Source organism: Ptychodera flava, chromosome 12 (assembly GCF_041260155.1).
Source record: "Ptychodera flava strain L36383 chromosome 12, AS_Pfla_20210202, whole genome shotgun sequence".
NCBI classification, from domain to species: Eukaryota; Metazoa; Hemichordata; class Enteropneusta; family Ptychoderidae; genus Ptychodera; species Ptychodera flava.
Window position 1 is genome coordinate 17,279,166 of NC_091939.1, and position 20,865 is coordinate 17,300,030.

Genomic DNA, 20,865 nt, shown 5'->3' on the forward strand with positions numbered 1-20,865 from the left:
TACTATACTTGGTCGAAGTGGTTTTAGTGCGATGTGGTACTTGGGGCGAAGTGGGGTTGGGCGAAGTAGTACTTGGGACGAGGTGGTTTTGGTACGAAATGGTTTTGGAACGAAGTTGTGTGGGGCGAACTGGTTTTGGTGCGAAGTGTCTGGACCCCAAGTTCAAGCCCGGTGTCTTCTGAGTTCCAAAACCGCCGGAGAAAACATCAGTTTAACGCCAAATCAATGATATTTTTGATTGGCTGGGCATGATATAAATTGAATCTATTGGCCTACTGTTAAAATGGGCGAAATTTGGCCCACTTTTTCCTCGGGCAGTTCTCGGGCAGTCCTCAGGCAGCTACGGCAGTCACGGTAGGACCGGCTTCCCCACACCGCTTCACTTCAGCATGTCGCTGTCCGCAAGCGAAGCCAACTCTACGGTCATTCACACCACGAACGCTGATATTACCGCGAGTTAGCCTTTTCAGAACGAAATAATTAACATCATGTTATAAATTGGATGACAATACTGACCTAAAATTGATCATAATTCATCGTATCACATGAGTGCCGAGATCTGTTCATGCAGGCTGCCATTTTGTGAGTGCCATAAGAGGGTAAGCTGCTTACTTGACGCTGTTCTAGCACTTGGCAATTTAAAACTCGGGGGCACACATATGAAGATATTGGATATTTTAGTACTAGAATATGTAAAAGTAAGAAATTCGAAACAAAACATTAAAAAACTTGAACGGAATGCTAAAATTGGAATTAAAAAATGAGGCTGTAAACATGTCGTAAAACAGTAAGACATTGGTCTCTCAGTGCTATCACGCCATCGCCCTACTTCTGTTTTGCGACCGCGACGCAGGCGACCCACGGACCGTGACCAATCACAAAAGCCCGGGAGGACAAATATATAATAGTTCGCATTTAGGGACATACATGCCAGTTTCCCCCCATTTGTCCCTTTACAAACAACGTGTCTGTAGCCGAGAAAGGAGGTATGGCAATGATATATAAAGCCACTATGTAAAAATACCGATGAAATTGTCATGGATACAGCAACGAAGTCACGGGCAGTACAACCCATGTATGACATTGACGGTCGGCGTGAAGGTTAAACGTTTTGTACATTGCCCATAAACTCATATGCTTCACGGTACACGACGAACGGCCCCTGTGACCCAGAAAACTTGGTATAAACGGGGCCGGATCGTCAGTCGTGTAACATGTTGCGTTCTGATTGTTTTTTTACGGGTACAGCTTTAATTACAGTAATGTATCAAGAGGATGTAATATCGTGCGAATTCTGAACACCTATTTTTCTTTCCAGGAGAAACTCACAAACCAAAGCGTGGCACCATGAGTGGGTTCGTAGGAGATCTGAGCCCTAAACAGGAGACTGCATTGCAAAAGGTAAGTTGCATTTTTGCCCTCCTCTACTTCCTGTGCTATGATTGCATCTGTATGTGACATCTCACTTTGATATTTCATATGGAATGCATTTGTTATTGATACAGTAATGTTGAAATTAAGATACACTTCTTGGACTTGTGTATAAGATACACTGCTTGGACTTGTGTGTATTATCACAACAAGACATATCAAATAAATGGGTTCATTCATATACATTCTAAAATAGCTTCACTTATATTTAATTGTTATATAACCTTTACATATTGTTTTCATCAAAGTTGAGCCCGATTTCAAACCAGTGAAATATCCCGTTTAAAAGTTTTGACGATTTTATCATTTGAAAGACCTAGAAAAACATACAGATATTCAATTTTCAATGTGTCTTGCTATGATGAATGTTAATTTTTTCTTTGAAAATTACAGCTTGTGGTACAGTGGTGTTCTGTCTGTATCTGTGTTTTTTTGTTGCTGATATTTAATGACTAAGTTGGCCTGAAAAAGGATTACCAGTAACCCCCACCTGCCAATGTGGAATCTGTAAATTATATCAAGCCTGTTAGATAAAATTATTTATGTTCCTTAACTTTATAATAATAATGTTTTTATACAGTGCCAATACAATAGGTATGTTTTGTTGACCACTCATGGAGCATATTTCAGGATACAGTAACTTCTTATACTAAATTTACAAAAAATATTCAAAAATTGTTATGCTTCTCCTTAATAGTACCCTTAATAGTACATGTATAGTTCTAGAGTTTCCACAAAGTTGTAGTACCATTGTCTACATATCTATTGTTTGATCACATTTTTCAGCCAGAGTATGTTCGGTGACAGCCAACGATATCACAGCTGCTGATTATTAAGTTCACTGTACAAAGCCAGATTATGCAAATTCCAGGATCCTTTTTGTAACACTGTATGTATTCTGTTCAACTGTTCAATTCCTCAATTTCACCCAAGATATGTGGAGTATTTAATGTTGCCCACGCTTTTTATTTGAAACCTTAAAAAAAATAAAGAAAAATTCTGTATATCTCTGTTGTTTACTATGACAAAGTTTGACCTCAATAGAGAAAATCAATAGCCATGGAAAGAGTAACTTTCAAGTGATGCTATATAGAATAAATTTACCTTTCTGACAACTTGGATTTGATGAATAAATTTTTTCTTTTTGACAACATTTTTCTTTTTCAATTTAATTTTACATGAAATGGAAAAAAATTCAGTATAACAAGATGCATTCATTTGTGTGACCAGCGATGATTGCCAAAGGCTCTCATATACATGAAATACATATCAATATCATTCAAAATGAATGCAGGGTCCCATTGACTCTCCTTTGTTTCCGTTTGAGTGTACAATTATTATTCTAATGTGAGAAACTTTTACTGAATAATTGCTTTGTAGAAACTGATTTTCTCCAGCTTGCAGATAAAAGCAATTAGGTCACACATAAGCAAGTTTGCCATTAGTCAGGTACCTCTGATTAGGAATTTAGGTCAGAGTGAATGAGGTTACCCGTACATCTGTTTGGTCTTGAATGCAGACTGATTGCCCAGCCAGCAAGGCAAGATAACAAAGGGCAGATTTGTGTCGTGTGATAAAACTGACTTGACGCAATGTGGGTTCACATCGTCTAGACATAGTGCGGGTTAATTTGGACAATGATTTTCATACAATTATTGTTGTACTGTCATTCATAAACAGTATTGTTCTATGTTTAACCAATTCTATTATTCCCAAGGAACTCTCTTCAACAAAATCCTTGCTCCTATGTCAGTTTTGAAAAGTTTTAACGTACAAGTGCAACTCAACCTTTTAGGGTTAGCCTCGGTGAATTTGCATGACGAAAAAATCCCTGAAAAATGACTATTCGGTAGTGTATTGCCTATTTTCACAGTCCACTGTTAAGGGTGCATTGCAAATAAGTAACACACTATTTTTCAAAGCACTGTTTCTCATTAAAGATGACATGGTATTAACCCCCAGACATATGTTTTGAAAAAACAGAGAATCTAAAGTTGAGCTTGGTAGTAGTTTACTGAAAGGATGGAGGGGTAAATTGTCAATTTTGGTATCAATGATGAAAAAAAATATTTTAGGTCAAACCTTGTCGCTACTTCATAAAATTTACTGTTCTCATTTTAAACTTGAGTTTATTTAGAAAAAATTGGCAATTTGGCTCGCATTATCTTTTCTCATTCCTATTTGGCAGGAATTTAAATACTGACATTCAGAATAAGTCAGTAAAATCATAAGTAAAAGGAAATTACTCTTATTCTAAATGCAAGAACATTAGTGTAAAATAAAATAAAATTGCTGTTTTGTTAAGTAGTATTTTAAAAAGGGAAATTGAAGATTCCACACAATTTGACCCGGCTAGAATGGAGTTCTATTCTTTTGAAATGTTGAAAACAGGAGTAAACTGAAGCCAGGAAATTTTGTAATTAGCATATGTTTACATAAATATACACTTCTTTCTCACCAAACAATTGCTTGTCATGCTAAAAAACCCACCAGTAATTCTGTCTTGGGTTAACAAATTACTGAAAATTAGAAAAATTTTGCAAAATGAAAAATTGACATTGGGCAAAACATACTGTGCAATGGACCCTAAAATTTAGCTCACACAGCACTGATATGAGTACAGGTACAGGGTCACCTCATTATGCTGACCAGCATGACTTACACTGACAGCATAATTTTGAAAACAGTTACATTTCAGTGCTATCATATATAACATTATTCATACTTGCGAAAAAGGATGGACTTATCTGGAAAAAAATATTCAGGCTGTACAAAAAGCCCAACTCATTCACCTGAATTAACTGTGCATTATAGGGTTATCTTTTGAAATGTTTAAAGTAATTAGTATGATACATGCATATGGTTTATTTTCTATGTACCAGCACACAATGTTGCCATCTCTTCTGTCCGCTTATGCAGTTGGTCCAACCACCAAGCTTATATGTTCTATTTATACGCCACACATGATTTATTGCTGTCTGCAGTACACTTACTATATAAATAATGTTTATTGTAGCATGTCACAGCAAGCTTTGTATGACATAATATTTGTATGACAGAATGTGTTGTTAGATATGTGTTACAAAGGCATCAAGGGCTTGTGAAAAGTTTTTGAGTAAATGATTTTTCACAGAGGAGTAATACATTGATGGGGATATGTCTACACAATAATCTCAGACGCATAACTCTTTAGTTGTGGATTCACTCTTACCAACAACACTACAGAAAGAGAAGCCACTGTTTCATATGATAATTTATTCTTTGCGTGGACTGAAAATAAAGTTTATTTCAGGTTTGCATGATGTCAAGTAAACTGTCGTATTTTAGATTAAAAGTCAAAAGATTCTATTCAAGTTTTCCATTAGAGATCATAGAGGACAGACCACCCTAGGTTCGTTGTGACTGTCAAGGTGTTGTTGCCATACATGCATGTGGAAGCACACTTTGAGATAAGATACCTGATATTGGTCCATGTCAACTCTCAGTTTACTTGGGTCAATGCTGGGTCACCAGATACCTTTATTCAGTATTCTGACAGGTTCCCCTACTTTTGAATTGCTGGTCAAATTTGCATGTGGAAGCGTGATTACTCTATGTGAGATAAAACAACCTCAGTAGTGATGACCTTCAGAATCATGCAGTTTTAGTCTTTTTCCTTTCTTCTATGACTGTGTTGGTGAAAGTTTACAATGAAAAACTGTTTTCACTTTCAAACTATCCAGTAATGGTTAAAATTTTCATTCTGCAAAATGGGATACGCATCTGGATGTCTTGTGGATGGCATTGTCTGAGCTTCTATTCACTGTATTGTGATCAAAGAGTGACAATGTCTTGATGGGTGCATCTGGGACTTGTTATTTTTGAGGTTGGTGGGGTGGGGGTGCTTAAATCGTTTCTATACATAATGATATTTCCCATTGGTATTTGTTTTATTGTCTAAAATTTGATTCCTAATGTGTTTCCAGTCATGGGTAGGGTAATCGTTCAATATTTTCACCTTTAGTATAATATATTGTCTCTCAGGCCTAAACCCCTATATAGGGATAGCTCTGGTAAGTTACTAGAAATTCAGGCCTGAAAGAGTATTGTTGGGTTATTCACAATTCGCAAGAGTAGCTTCTTGTCATCAAAAATGTTGGCCACTGGTCAATTTATTTGCATCATTTGTGAATATGACGAGCATCATGATGAACATCAAATACAGCAAACAGGTTTAGAAAACCTGTCCCAACTGATTTTACTTTCAATTTAAAGAAACCATGAACAGCCAGACATTATAGCTGGCATTTCATTCATTTTGACCCATCACATCTAATCAAATGCACAGTCTCCTTGACACTGTTTTTTCTCATCTTTGCATCAATCATTCTAGACTAGGTGTGTCTGCCTTTTTTTTTCTCGTCTGCTTTAAAAGAATATGATTTTTAAAAACAAGAGGGCGCTACTCTCCTCAGATAGTACCATGTAGTATCACATTCACATGAATACACTATACGAATCTCAACCCATGAATTATCAATGTCATTTTGCAGTCTCATTTCTGCTGAATTTTTTTCATGTTCATGTGGTGCTTTGATCTTGTGAGCTTGAAAAAGGAAACAACAAAAATAAAATGAAAAGCTGCATGACTGCGTCATTTTTTGCATGAGACTAGGATGGATGAGAAACAACATTTCTTTCAGCCAAACTGCCGGTAGTATTCATATCCACGATTCTTGTAAGTTTTGTCTGGACTGCATTTTGTAGCAGTATATGGTCAATTTTTTCAATGACTGCTGCCCTCACTGAGAAACAAAAGATTAAAGATATATGGCATAGAGGGCAGTGTCCAATAATAATATTAGAGGTGAATATCTTTGTGGCACTTGCAGACTAACGTGGATATTTGAAGCTGACAAAAGTTTCCTTCTTTTCTTTCATCTTAACAGTTCAAAGAAAATATCGCAGATGTCGTAGAACCTCACCATGATGACAGTTTTTTGTTGAGATGGCTACGAGGTATATATCATTTTTGTCCACTTTTTTACCTTGTTACGGGTGACATCTAAAGTTCAATGTCTGATAAAAAACTTAATTCTTCAAGTTTCACACGATCCACCCCGTCCCTGTTAAAGTTGATTGTTGAGTGTTGATCAGAGGTTCCTTACCACGAACTTCCACTCAAACACACTCAGGATGGGTGATGTTGCAAAAGACAACATTATTCAAATCATTCAGAAAACTTCTTGATCTGTCACTGTAAATATAACACCAATATCAAAATATCCGTGGGTCTTGATAGACTTTGCCACAAAAGGAGCAAAAATGCATAATTGCTATGCAATTTTATAGAATTCCTAACCAAACAAAGTAGGATATTGTTATATTGTTTCTGTCTGATAGAAAACTTTTTTGGGTTTAACCCCCCCCCCCCCCCAACTTAGAGAATTAAAGCCCCAATAGCTGCAAATTTTATGCATTATTTTCATAATTTTGTTGGTTAGTGTATATGTGCTAACTGAAGGATATGTATAGAAGTATCACTGCTTGCTGATTTGGACCATGCCTATGCGTTTTAACAGGTTATAAATAATAAACAGGTGCCGCACTTACAAAATGGTGCCCCCATTACATGGAAAAGTACAAAAAATGCAGTATTTCCTGCACATACACATTGTGATCATAAAGGAATCAAGCATGATGCCATTTATTTGAATGCACAACACATGATGGCCAACATTTTGTTGTTGTAATCTTTATTTTCTTTATCACATGATTAGTTTTTGAAAATGGCAGGAAATCCAAAATGATAATAAAACGTTTGAAGTTACATGCCACTTTAGACACTCATGACAGTGTTATAAACTTTTTTCAGTCTTTAATGGGTCTTATTCAAAGAAAACTTTTGGAAAACAGGATATTTTGAGATAGGTTTATTACTGCTATTGGGGCTTTAACATTTTTATCAAACATTGATCTTTAGACATTGTCCCTTATACTCCAATGCTGTGTTCCAACAAGTAGCTTTAAAATTCAAGGCATTGGCATGAATACCGACATTATTTGCAATTTGTCTACTGCCAAGAGTCAGCTTGTTTGCCGTCACTGCACACAGTATCATCAAAAACTTGCATTGGAATTTTATTGTGCTATGTTAATTACATTTATTTAACATATTTAACTCCCTGATGCATTGACTCTTTCCATCGTAATGTGGTTTTCTATCAAGTCTATGACAAAATCATTGCAATCACAATGTTTTGAGTCGGTCCATGTCTCAGCAATGACAGTGTGGGGTTTATATATTTCTATCATAATTTTATGTTTTCTATCAAGTCTATGACAAAATCATAGTAATCACAATGTTGTGAGTTGCTCTGTATCTCAACAATGACAGTACAGGTTATTTTTTCTATGTTCTCCGGTCGTCTGTGTAGCATGATTTAATTTCCCCTATGAGCTGTCCGTTTGCATGTTTCTACCTATTCCTTACATTCTTTGCTTTTCCTTACAAGCTTTGTCTCCCTTCCTATTTAATATTTATTTTCCCTCTTCTAGCTTTCTATATCTTCTTTTTTCATTTCCCACATTATATTCCCCCTCCCCACTTCAAAGACCAAACCAGTAACCCTTCATGCTTGCACAAATGTCAAGTAACTTGTTAATGACACATCCTAATCTCTCTCCTGACAGCACGGCATTGGGACGTTGCCAAAGCAGAAAAGATGATCAGGAGTGTAAGTATAGAACTGTTGTTTAATTCCTTTAAAGACTAACATGTGACAGTATCGTTGGCCAGTTGTGATGTGTTTGCGTGTGTGTTTGTGTGTGTGTGTGTGTGTGTGTGTGTGTGTGTGTGTGTGTGTGTGTGTGTGTGAGTGGGAGAGAGTGTGTGTGTTAAGTCTAGAAAAGGCAATTTTCATTGTCAGTACTTTAACAAAATTAAGTATTGCTCTGCTTCATGTTTCCTGAAGTCACTGGATTACAAGAAGAAGATGAGACTTGATGAATTATATGAAACGTGGCAAGATTCAGAGGTAAGGATATCGTTGATGTATTTGATTTACTTATGCTCAGAGTTTGACTACTGTGACATACCATAATCAGCTCATTTGCATATTTCTTGAAGTTTTGTCAAAGTTGAATCCACAGAAATTTATTCAGACTCCTTTTGGTACGTCTATGGGTATACTGATAAAACCAAGTTTTAATTGTATCGGTAAGTGTGATATGGTAATTATTAGCTTATTTGCATATTTCATGACTATATTTTGCTACATTAAAACTGAATGAACTGGATTTGATCAGACTTCCAAGGGTACATTGATTATAGTGTCTGTAGATTTTATTATTCTGGAAGTTTGATGAGTATGACATACTATAATTTGCTCATTCGCATATGTAATAATTTTCTGTGATAAGGCCAGTGTGATTAGATATCCAAGGCACATTTGTCACATTTTTCACGGTTATACTTAAGGTTTGATGAGTGTGACGTAATTTGATTGGCCTTCAAAGGCACATTGGTCATACTTAGATTTAGTCATGCTTGAAGTTTGTGAATGTGACATAGCTAAATTAGCTCATTTGCATATTTCATGACTATCTGTAACTAGGCCAAATATCAACGCTATTAAATGTACTGAATTTGAACAGGACAAATGACCTATGTTTACGTAAACATTCTAAGCATAACAAGAAACAACAGGTTGTATAAAACATAAACAAACTAGCTCAAGTATTTTGTTTACTTTTATACTAAACCATATTTCCAGATCAAGTGCACTCCTTTTGGCACATGGTGTCCATTTAAACTATCCACCCAATTCCCTGTAAACAAGCCCACACTCCCCATTGATAACAGTGGGTTTGGGTGAAACCATGGCGGTGAAAGGGTTGTCTTTTCTTTCATTTTTTAATTAAGGTCATGGAAAAGTACTTTGTTGGTGGCCTTTGTGGCCATGACAAAAATGGTTGCCCAATTTGGATTGATCCATTTGGAAATATTGACCCCAAAGGAATCATATACTCCTGCAAATCATCAGATATAATCAAATCAAAACTGGTCCTCTCAGAGAAAGTGCACAAGATTTGTAAAGAACAATCAAAGAAGGTAGGTGTCGTTTTGGTTTTCTTGGCTTGCATTGTTTTGACACACTTTAAAGTTGTGTTAATCATTTGTTGAAAGAGTTTTATTTTCCTAGTTCCCACATCCAAGATTCTGCTTGATGAACCATACCTTGTATCAAATCAATATTTTCCACTGAGGCCTTACTTGCGGTGTAGGCATTCTTGTGTAATAAAAGTTATGATTGTTGATTAGTTCACACAAGCACACTTACCTTCTCTCTTTATACAGCTAGGTAAAAGGGTGGAAACCTGTGTGGTCATCTTTGACTTGGAGAATGTGACACTCAACCACATATGGAAACCATTCATAGATCTTTACGGGCAAGTGCTTGCCCTTTTTGAGGCAAACTATCCTGAAGCTTTGGAGAAATGCTTCATTACAAGAGGTAAGTCCTCAGAACATATCAGATGTGATATTAACACATGCACATCAAGTGCATCCTCTGAGCCAATTTGACATACTTTTGTCTCAAGAGTGTTCTTTTTGATAACAATTTGTGTTTGTTAGTCCCCACGGACCCCGTCATTTTACACAACTGAGTTTTTATTTGTGTAAAATGTATTCAAAATACGTACGGTAGGAATCAGTATCTGAAGTGAGCTGGGCAGTCTTTTCTGTTGAACTTGGGGGTTTCCTGTAATGCGCATGCTCTATTAACAAAAACAACAACCTGGGGGGCTTCAAAGTGTAGCTGAACGTTTGCCATGCCTTGATGTAGTCCCGCATATGATCATTGAGCAGCCCAATAAGTTCATGTTCAAAGAAAATACCTTCTGACTACGAAATTAGTGTTTTCAAAGGGCCAACAAAAAGCAGATACTGTTCAAAGTCCAGCGGGACCTCTCAAGAATGCAACCCGACAGGGTCTAAATGGTCACCCGTAAACACTTTCCAAATAACATGCAACGTAATGACCATTAACTGTATGTATTGTGTTACCAACAACGTAGACTCGATCGATTCTCGATTTTTTGCATCTGTAGTGCCATTGTCTGTACAGAACTGATTGACATGACGTTTTGTGATGATGATATACAATGTTGCATAAAGTGCTGCGGTCTGCTATTAAAAGTCTGAAATGTTGCGATATCATGATAAATGTCATTTGCAAGCAGGTGCATATGTTCTATTTTTTCCTGCATTGAACCACGTTCAGGCAATGTAGTGCAGGCCAAGTACGTCGTGTCATTGGGCGGCATTTCTCAATGCGTATTTGTTTACGCAGTCATGATTTTTTTGCGTATTTCCGAACAATTTTGCGTAAAATACGCAGGATTTTGCGTTAACGGAAACACTGCCTATGTCATACATATGCACATTGATTTGTTTTGTGATACGATCCAATAAGGCCACCATGTGGCCATTTTATTACGATTTTTTCGTGTCCTGAACTACAGCTCAGACATGTATCAAGCGAATTTATTCAAAAGTATTTTATCACAGACCTAATGAAGAGGACTGTATCCTCTCTGAGGACCTGTTATCAAAGTATCCATTAACAAGTGGGGACTGTGTCATCAACGATGACTTGTTTTGCTGTAGGGCTCCAACTGAAGGAAATTTTTTATAAGTTCCTAGTGTTTCAAAAGAGTTCAGAAATCATAAAAATGGGTGGGCACACTGATCCACAAGTTTGAAGCAGTGAAAGAACTCTCTGCCCTATTTTAGGTTGTTATTGTCTCAGACAGGACATGAGGGCATACATCATGTGTTAAACTGAATGTTAACACAATAGATGTCTTCTGAAACATAAATTGATGGAATATAGTCAAAGCACCTCACAAAGCCAACATTAAGGTAGTACGCTCCTCGAAAGTGAAAGACTTAATCTTTGGCTCAAACTTTGCTCAATTAATCTTTCAACCATTCTCTTTCAAAATCAGAATAAATATCGGGGGTCACAGTGCAAATTTTGTACCAGAGAAACAAATTACCAAAGATTTACCAATATTTGAAATTCAAAATGGCTGCTGGAGAAAAATAAAATTTGTGGTTTTTGAAAAATTAAGAAGGTCAAAATGTTTCTTGTACCAAGAGCTATAAAATGAACCCTCACAAGTGGTAGATCAGAAAAGAATTGTAAAACTTTTAGAGTCGGAATATCTGTCCCGGAAACATATTCTACATAGATGAAAGTTTTGGATATGTGGATGATATGCTTTGAACTGTAAAATGTGTCTTGTGTTAAATCATAGCAAAAGACCACACAAGTTCATGTAAGATGATCATGCAAAAATCATGTAAAATGAAGATTCAATATAATGTAGCAGAATGGATTCTTGATACAGCATCATCTCTTTGACAGCTCCCAGGCTTTTCTCTGTTGGTTATAACATGGTCAAACCATTTCTGAGTGAAGACACCAAGAAGAAGGTATTCATACTTGGAAGTAAGTTTTTTAAGAACAATCTAAAACTTGACAAGTTTGTACTCATTATAATTTCCATGTCCCTGAGTTAGGAATTTCATGTCTATCTTGTTAATTTCTGTTTTGACCCAGCAAATTTGTATTTTGTCATTGTCTTCAAATTTGAACTAATGATATAATCTGCCTAATGGTTTTCTTAGCAGTAATTGAGATGCTGGATAAGCAGTAATAATCTGGCAGGATGTCACATAATTTTATTTCACTGGTGTTGACAAAGCTGTAATATAATTGTTTTTTAGTCTTGATCTCCAGAATCTCTCAATGTCTGTACTTGTTCATGTATATTCTGTGATAAACAAAATGAAATGGCTTGATAAGAATGTCTTTAATCATGTTCTTGATCTTTTTAAAGATGACTTTCAAGATGTATTACTACAGCATATAGATGCTGATCAACTACCACAGCATTTTGGAGGTACTCTCAAAGATCCTGACGGTGATCCCAGGTACACGACAAAGGTAAATGTAAACGAAATGATAATGAAATTCAGAGTACTTTTACATTGAAGGAACATGTGATTTCCACTCACACTCACTATTGTATCATTGTTACTTCAGCCAAATAACTACAATATTACAGTGAACCAGATATTTCATAACTTTAATACAATAGTCTGGTTAATATGGGCAAATTTGGGCTAGGCCAAATAGGTCCGACCTAACACTGGACCAAAGATTCAATTTAGTTTTCGTTCAGACAATATCGCAATGAAAAAATGCGCTAACGTAACTTTAGTTCTATGTGACCTCTGACCTTTCAAAGTTCAAAATGGCAGGCTTGAATAACATCACGATATCTGTATTGTACATGCTTTTCGTATGTGTTCTATGCACAAGAAGGGCCAGTATGACTGCCACTGATGATTTTAACCATGGGGGACAACTTCAGCACATCTTTACAGAGCATAAGTGCTGGAATTGGATGCATCAGCATTTTAACATAATTGTTAAAGATGATAGTCTCAAAGTTCTACAAGCACTGTGAATCGGGTGACATGGTCTTATTTATGGAGAGAAAGTTGTTGGGAAAATGTCATTCTGACTAATTGGGATGATAAGGATTGGGTGGAAAACTTTTGGCCCTGGTCCTGGTCCCAGATGATCACCGAGTTTGATCACAGACCTTTTTTAGGGTCTAAGCATATGGTTTGATAGTCAAGTTTACATTTATTGAAAGTTTTCAATCCAAACCCCACCATCCCATGTACAGTCAGCAAGACATTCCAGCCAAGTCCAGCCTGTACACTCAGTGAAGATATGCTTAAGTTGTCTCCAATGGTTAAAATAGTCAGTGGCAGTCATATTAGCCCTTCTTGAGAGTAAAATCAATGAAAAGCATGAACAGCACAAACATGATGTTATCCAAGGCCGCCATTGTGAACTTTGAAAGGTCAGAGGTCACATGAACTACAGTCACTTGGTGCATTTTAGCTTTGCGATCATGTCTGAACGGATACTAAATTTAGGCCTTGGGCTGGTGCTTGCGTTGGACCAATTTGGCCCTAGCCAAATTTGCTTGTGCGGACCTAGTATGTGTTTCAAAATGAACAAAATTTGCAACATTGTATCATTGTATCAAGGTATCAAAAGTAGAAACATCACAAACAATTTGTCAATAAATACTTATATTTGTGTAATGTTATGTATCAAGTAGCATGAAAAACCAACTAAAATTTATATAAAGTTTCAGTGAAAACATGCATTTTTTTCTTAGAAACAAAGTATGTGGTCACTCAATCAAACCTGCAAATTAACTAAACCTCCAAAATGGCAGACAAAGAACAAGAAATTATTTCTTGCAGTGTTTTACGGAGGGATAACCAAGTTACATTACCTCCGTTTTAGCAGCAACCTGAAAGCACAATAGAATTGTTTCTACGCTTTGACTCTCAAACTATTCCTTGAAAAGATGTAGAAATTTAAAGAGAAAGAAAGAAATTTAAAAAAATAAATCAATCGAAAGATTGAAAAATCATCCTTTCAAAACTAATATGCCATAGTTGAATTGGCAAGCAATCAAACTGAGTGGATTACACAAGTCTTATCAAAATTTTACAACAAATAATTTGTACAGTAGAGATACTACTTCTGTATGGCAAAGAATGTTTTTGTGATGCTTGATAGCATTCAGCCAATAATCTCATATGTTAACTTTATTTTATATCTGATTTTTTTATGTTTGGCTAGGTGTGCTATGGTGGGAAAGTTCCAGAATCTTACTATCTGAAGGACAAAGAGTTAAATACAGAAAGTATGGTATCCACAACTGTAAAGTCGGGAGCAGTGCTGGATTTAGAGTACAGTGTGGAGGAACCAGGATCTCATATACGGTAAGTTGGGATGAAAAATTCAGAATTTGCACGTATACAATCTGCATTGAGATTGTCATCATGATTTTGAAGCTCAGACTTTGATGACAGAAAGAAATAAGCAAGTAGTGTGATTTAAAGGGACATAAGCTTTAACTCATGGCAAGTTTTTTAGTATTCTGCGTCTCTATATCAACTATTGTGTCTGACCCTTTTCCGTTTGTAATGTTGAAATTTCGAGTATTCTTTTTGTCAACACAGCTTGTATGTGTGTAGTGATCATTGTTTATTGTTTACAAATGAATTCTAGTCCGGACTTGAATACAATTTCCAACAATAACAATGTAGATTATACATTGATATCAGAAGTAAAGACCATACAGGTTGTGTTGATATGCTAAATACTTGGCATTAAGTTACATTTTAGGGATTCAATGCAGAAAGTGCAGGCAAACCACAAAACAAAAGTTCTGAAAAAATAGCCAAAAGATACAGTTTATTGAGCTTTAACTTCACAGAAAGAGCTAGTAGTACAAAGGAAATTCCTTTGCACTCTTGTTCAGCTGTTCATTGTATTTGACTTTGGAAAAGTTATTGGTACGTGAAGCCTTAGTGAACTCCCGAGCCAAGGAGTAAATTTTTCATATTGTACATATTTTATTTTGCTACTAGGTATGAGTTTTCATCAGAAGGAGCTGATATTGCGTTTGGTATTTTCAAGAAGAATGGGAATAAGGAGATGGTTGAGGTGTTGCCTGTCAGCAGATGCAAGAGTAATATTGTTCTTGAGGATGGTTTTTTCAGGGTGGATGAACCAGGATCATGTAAGACTTTATATTCAATATGTAACTTTCCCTAATTTTTTTCTGGTGATTTCAATTTCTGAAATATTTGATGAAATATTTTACTTCTGTGTATTCAGATGTACATCACTTCTTGGTTGTTCAACCAAAGGTCCATATATCTTTCTTTCATGACGTTGACTGTGTTATGTGTACCCATGCTTTGTGATGTGCAGTACTTTGTTTTTCCTATACCGGTACTATAACTGTGTAATACGATTTTGACTCATGATATTTGAATAAGGAGGAATATGATCACCATTAGCTGTAAAGTCACATCAATGTGAAGTATGTACCTTTTTTCAATACTGTTACTTAACCAAAATTTTAAGTTGCCAACTGTTCTTAAATATTGTCCAGTGAGCAATTATCTTTGTAAATTGCTTGCTGATTGTGTTGAAGTCAGATTGGATAAAGAATAAATCGTATTACTGTCTATTAAAAGTATTTTGCCAGCAAAAATGTAATGAGAAGAGGGACTGAGAAAAGAAAGCAAACATCAGAACAGTGCCACAATGACATTTCATGTTCCATATTTCAGATGTTGTGAGATTTGACAACAGTTTCAGCTGGATAAAGAGCAAGAAGATTAAATACCTTGTAGAGGTGTTGCCACCTGATAAAGAAATTGAAGATCAGATTGATAATGAGACCGAGATCACCGGTGTTTGCAATGGTATTTCAACACAATTATAGAAAGGAGTTACTGCTCCATAAATTGTATAGTAAGAATAAAAAAAGAATTGTACAGAGACAGTTTGCCTATGACAGAGGATATGATTGTTTCAAAGTCAGATAATGTCTCATTTTTAATGCCCTACAAATGACTCTGCAGACTGGGTTAATTTTGCAGGCATAGCACAGATGAATGAATCATATACACACACTTAAATGACGATTTTTTAGAAATAAACCAAAATTATTGCTTTATAAATGAAATGCATAATCATGCTGCAACTATTTTTATGTGGCTGTTCAAAGAAGCAAGGGAGCAGTGATACTGATAGAAATGTTGACAAATCTTCAAAAATTGGCATTATGACTCAAAATCTGGTATACAGAAGCTGCTGCACAATAGATGAGTCATTTTTTATGTTCAAATTTTGGGCAAGCTGATATTCAAACATGTTTGGCAGGGTTATTGTGGCTGATGTTTGAAATGATATGATCTCAGAGGTATGCCTACAATGCAGATAAACACTGCAAGACAATCTCCATTCTAATGTCAAAGTTTACTTCAACACCAATCAGCATTGCTAATTGAATTTCAGAAATAAAGCATCTCATGAAAATTCCAATGATTGACTCAGACCTGCCAGATCTCCTGCAATCAAGTACCGTTTAATTACATTGTCTACAGAACCTGAAGTTATTCTCCTAAACCAAATTGCCAGATTTCAATTCCAAGCTGTAGATCGAAAGCAGGCAGGACCTAAGTTGGAAATCACTTCAAACTATAGCCACTCCTTTTTTTCCGATTTTTCCATTGACACATTTTGCAAACAAAGTATTGTTTGCGTTCAGGTTTCAATAGTAATTATCTCAGGTAATGTACAGTTGTGTACCATAAACAAAGGTCCTCCAGGGTCTACCTGCTGTGGTCAGTTTCATATACATGTATTTTTTCTTTTCCACATGGTTCATGTGCTTTTAATATTCACTGCAGTATATTTCATGATCTTACACCATTGTGTAAGTGTAATATATAAAAAGATATATGATGAACATGTTAAATACATTATGTAATATGTAAAATTACCAGTGATTTTTGCCAACAATAATGACTTTAATAGTAGGATAGTCTGGTCTCAATCTTCTGATATAATTTACCTGATACTAGATACTAGTGTTTATAAACTATATTTAATATTAAATCTTTCATTTTATGTCAATACGAAAATTGACAGAAAACAAGATTTGTCAGATGTGCAAAGTGTCAGATGAGAAGATCCAATCATCATTACATTTTTAATGTGTGTCTGACAGCGTGTGTCATAATGAGAATAGAAAGATAATTTGTTAGGATGACAGATTAGTCTACAGGTGACCCTGATATAATATTGTTCAAGTTAGCCCTGCACTTGTTGATAATAATATTCTCTCTGATAATTGTCGTTCTGTATCGATCTCATTGGTTTTTAATTTGTACGAGTCCAACTTCATCATTTTCAGTAAAGCTTGAAAAACAAATAAGTACAGATGGAATTTGGAAGATTCTAGATCAGATTCAAACCCACACTGTATGGTACCTCGTCAACCTAATAAAGACATCGCAGTCAAAATTGCTCTGCTAAATCTCCACCCTTAAAAAAATTGGTTCAATAATCAAGCTCAGTACTATTTCTGACCATGATCCCTTTGCATGCTGTGAAGTTCATGAAGAACTCACATGCATACATGCTCTGGTACATCACTTGCTATCAAAGCAGTGGAAGTATTCCAGGCATAATCTGATTAAGATGACATCGCAAATAACAGACACCCTTTTTTCAAAGCAATATTTCTCATCAAAGATGACATGACAACTCCATCATACTATATACTTTCAAAAAGCTGAGAACCTAAAGTAAAGTGGCAACAGTTAACTCAAAGGATGATAGAGTATATATTTGGCTTATTTGGGTAAAACCCTCAATATTAGTATTAAAAATAAAAGTTAATTTAATTTAATTTTATTCCAAATGTATGAACTTTAGTACCAAACAGAATTGCCCTTTTGTTGCACACTTTTGAAAAACGAAATGTAAAAATTTCACACAATTTGACCCCGCCAGAGTGTGTGGAGTTACATTCTTTTAAAATATTGAAAAACGGAAGGAAAAAGAAACCAGGAAATCAGGTGATCTGCAATCATTTGTGTAAATTTACATTTCTGTCTCACCCAACTTATTACTGTGTTTCATGCTCAATAAAACACAACTAAATTTCAATCTTTAGTTGGCAAATTTCTTAAAATTTAATATTTGAAAAAAGTTATACAAAGCAGAAATGTTATGGAACATGTAACAACCTGTTTACTGAAATACATCTAACTTCACACTAAAGGTCATATCAGACATACTTTCAAACTCACTGTCAACGGCAAATTTATAAAATGCTGACATGTAGTGAAGATGGTACGGTGAAACAAGTGTGACGCATCCCGTTTCCTTAATTTTAGGTATAAGCTCTTTACCGGGAGAATTAAAATGGCTACCTGGCAGTCATATTTGATTGTGTAACAAAACAAACTTGTATGTCAGTACATTGTCCCCTCTAAAAAAATTAGCTCAGGCATGTCTTAGGTATGGCTTTAGATGTAAATAAGATTTCTCATAAAATTGATTTTATATGAACTTGGGTTACATCTATGTAACCACAGTCCCATGGAGGGACTCTGATGTAACCAAGTCTATGATGTCAGTTTTAATTTGCTCAGACAATGTCACATGTCTCAAGAAATTCACTGACTCCACATAAATCCTGTTTACAGCCCTGTAGGATTATAAAGTGGAATAGATTGATCGTATGCACAAAAGTATGTCATAACTCATTTTTCTCACGAGTAAAGTTTAAAGAAAGTCAGTGATAATATGTCTGAGCAGTGACAGTAAAGCGTTTTTTGTTGAGTTGCAAACAGTGTTTGGCATCTATGTCAGTACTGTACTTGTGTCATCTTTGAAAAATTTTAATTCAAGTAAGAGTAATGACTCGAGAAATTACGATAGACTTTTCATCTGGCAGCTGAGTTGGATTGCATTGCAATACAAATTGATGTATATATAGGATATAACAACTGAATGTGAAAAAATAAAAAATGTGATCCTGTTTGCTAAATCTATTTTGTGCAACAAATTATTGTACATAAAAATAAATCACATTACGTGTGTGTGAAATTTTAAAAAAGTTATTTTTGGTATTGATCGACTTATAAATACATATGAACAAAATGGCAATCTTGCAGCCATATTTTATTGCATCATGAATCAATATGACATTACATTGTCCTCATTACCCTATTTGAACTAAATCTGTCATTGCCTGATCTCAGTATAGTGGTTTTACTCTTTTGAAAATTACAACATAATGTTCAAAGGTAAATATGAACATTATAACACCATGTATTGTATTATGAATGAAGTTTTGAGTAATGTTTCTTTGACCCCGTCATGTGTACCGGCACTTTCTTCATAGTCTGTGTTGTACTGTGCTTTGTTTGTCATATTAAATTACATGGTGACTTTTGACCTATGATTTTAAGACTATGGATGGGTGTGAATGCTCTTGATCAGAACTCACTCATGGACAATTAAACAGCTAGATGAGCCAGGGCTGAATAGGGTTACAAGTGTCTTTGGCCTTCGTTGGCTGCAACCAATTATTGTTGGTGTGGTGTAGGAAACCATAACCAATGACAGCTAATTAATTAACTCAGGGGTACACCCTCAGGGGTCATGGTTCATCCATGATAGACTGTTCATGATTTAGTCATTTATGCGCCATTCATCCTTTAAAGGATGTTCTCCAAATACTTTTATGTGGTGGATCTGCCTAGAAATATTTCTGCTCCTAGTTTTCAGCTTTGTTTACATTAAAGGGGAATATTTGGTAACTTGTGTGATAGTGTGAAGGCAGCAATCACTTCAGGTCAGAATGTCTTGTGTAAAATTAGTGACACTGATGTAATTATACTGTCATAATGTATGTTTGGAAAATGTTTGCTCATGCTGATTCTTCAGGCTTTTTTGTTGATGGTGTGGGACAAACGTTTCTTTACACATTGTATAACAAACCATACAGTATACAGTGACGACGTTATGACACAAAATTGATGCACTTCAGTTTTTCTTTACAATATAAAATAATGAGAAAAATTGTAACACCACAGCTTTTTCACAATATGGTAATTTAGAGGTTTTGGGTAATGTGCAACATTAAAGCCGATGTGATATCAATGATTATGAACTGATATATTTCTTGGTGAAGCATATAAATTCCAATTGCATAAAACCATGGCAATCACTGTATAGAAGAAATGAATGAATAAGTACCTGTTCTCATATATTAGTTTTTCGTGTGTGCAGAAAGTATTGAGGACAAAATGTGTCCAACAAAACATCTTAAAATTTTACATGGCTGTGCACTTTTGTTATCATGTTCCATGCTGTAAGAACTGGAAATCATTCTTATCAAGTAATCGTTACTTTAGTGAAATGAATAGAAAATCAGTATTCAGAGCAGTTGAAGGAGTGATTGGGATCAGATCCATTGAATTGACATTGGTAGAGCTACATTCTAGGTTTTATTATCCTCTAGACAATATTCTGTACTTTCGTATACTTTCAACGTTAACTAAAACTTACTCAGTGAAATGCACTATGTTTGAAGTCTGTATGTACTGCTGTATCATTTAAATGTAATTGTTATGTGTAATACAATTGATTCTTACAAACTTTGAAATGTTTCGCAATATGTAAAAACAATTTATAGTCTGGAGATACACTGTAAAGTTGCGTGCAAAATAAAGATTGCATAACAGGAATACATACATGAAAGCTGTTATCTTGGATCGTGTCTGTTACTATTTACTCTCAAAACAACTTTGCAATTCACAAGACATTCTTCTCGATATACACAACAAAAATCAAAGTGGTAAATCTTGATGCAAGTAAAACATCAAAATAGGGTAAATTTACTTGCCTGAGATATTTGCAAGCAGGATTTTGTGTTTTCATTGAAATAAAGCTTTCTGGAAATAATTGCTTT

The 20,865-nt window shown here is 35.4% G+C and overlaps 2 protein-coding genes across 5 annotated transcripts in view; one reads left to right on the plus strand and one right to left on the minus strand.

Annotated features, from left to right (window-relative positions):
• LOC139145218 (protein MTO1 homolog, mitochondrial-like) overlaps positions 1–593 on the minus strand; it is a 39,399-nt gene extending 38,806 nt beyond the window's left edge. The window contains exon 1 of the mRNA XM_070716221.1: positions 517–593. The gene's annotated coding sequence lies outside the window, so the exon portion shown is untranslated. The remainder of the gene's footprint in view (positions 1–516) is intronic.
• LOC139145219 (SEC14-like protein 2) overlaps positions 1–20,654 on the plus strand; it is a 47,816-nt gene extending 27,162 nt beyond the window's left edge. For 2 of the 4 annotated variants that reach the window (XM_070716226.1, XM_070716225.1), the window contains exons 2-12: positions 1,319–1,401; positions 6,360–6,429; positions 8,104–8,147; positions 8,385–8,447; positions 9,335–9,523; positions 9,770–9,926; positions 11,847–11,930; positions 12,322–12,428; positions 14,157–14,299; positions 14,951–15,102; positions 15,662–20,654. In XM_070716226.1, coding sequence (XP_070572327.1) covers positions 1,348–1,401; positions 6,360–6,429; positions 8,104–8,147; positions 8,385–8,447; positions 9,335–9,523; positions 9,770–9,926; positions 11,847–11,930; positions 12,322–12,428; positions 14,157–14,299; positions 14,951–15,102; positions 15,662–15,816 — 1,218 coding nt within the window. In that variant the 5' untranslated portion in view covers positions 1,319–1,347 and the 3' untranslated portion in view covers positions 15,817–20,654. Of the gene's footprint in view, positions 1–566; positions 600–786; positions 987–1,318; positions 1,402–6,359; positions 6,430–8,103; positions 8,148–8,384; positions 8,448–9,334; positions 9,524–9,769; positions 9,927–11,846; positions 11,931–12,321; positions 12,429–14,156; positions 14,300–14,950; positions 15,103–15,661 lie in introns of those variants that run through there. The other 2 variants (XM_070716227.1, XM_070716224.1) reach the window with 2 other exon arrangements.
• Positions 20,655–20,865: the final 211 nt, after the last annotated feature.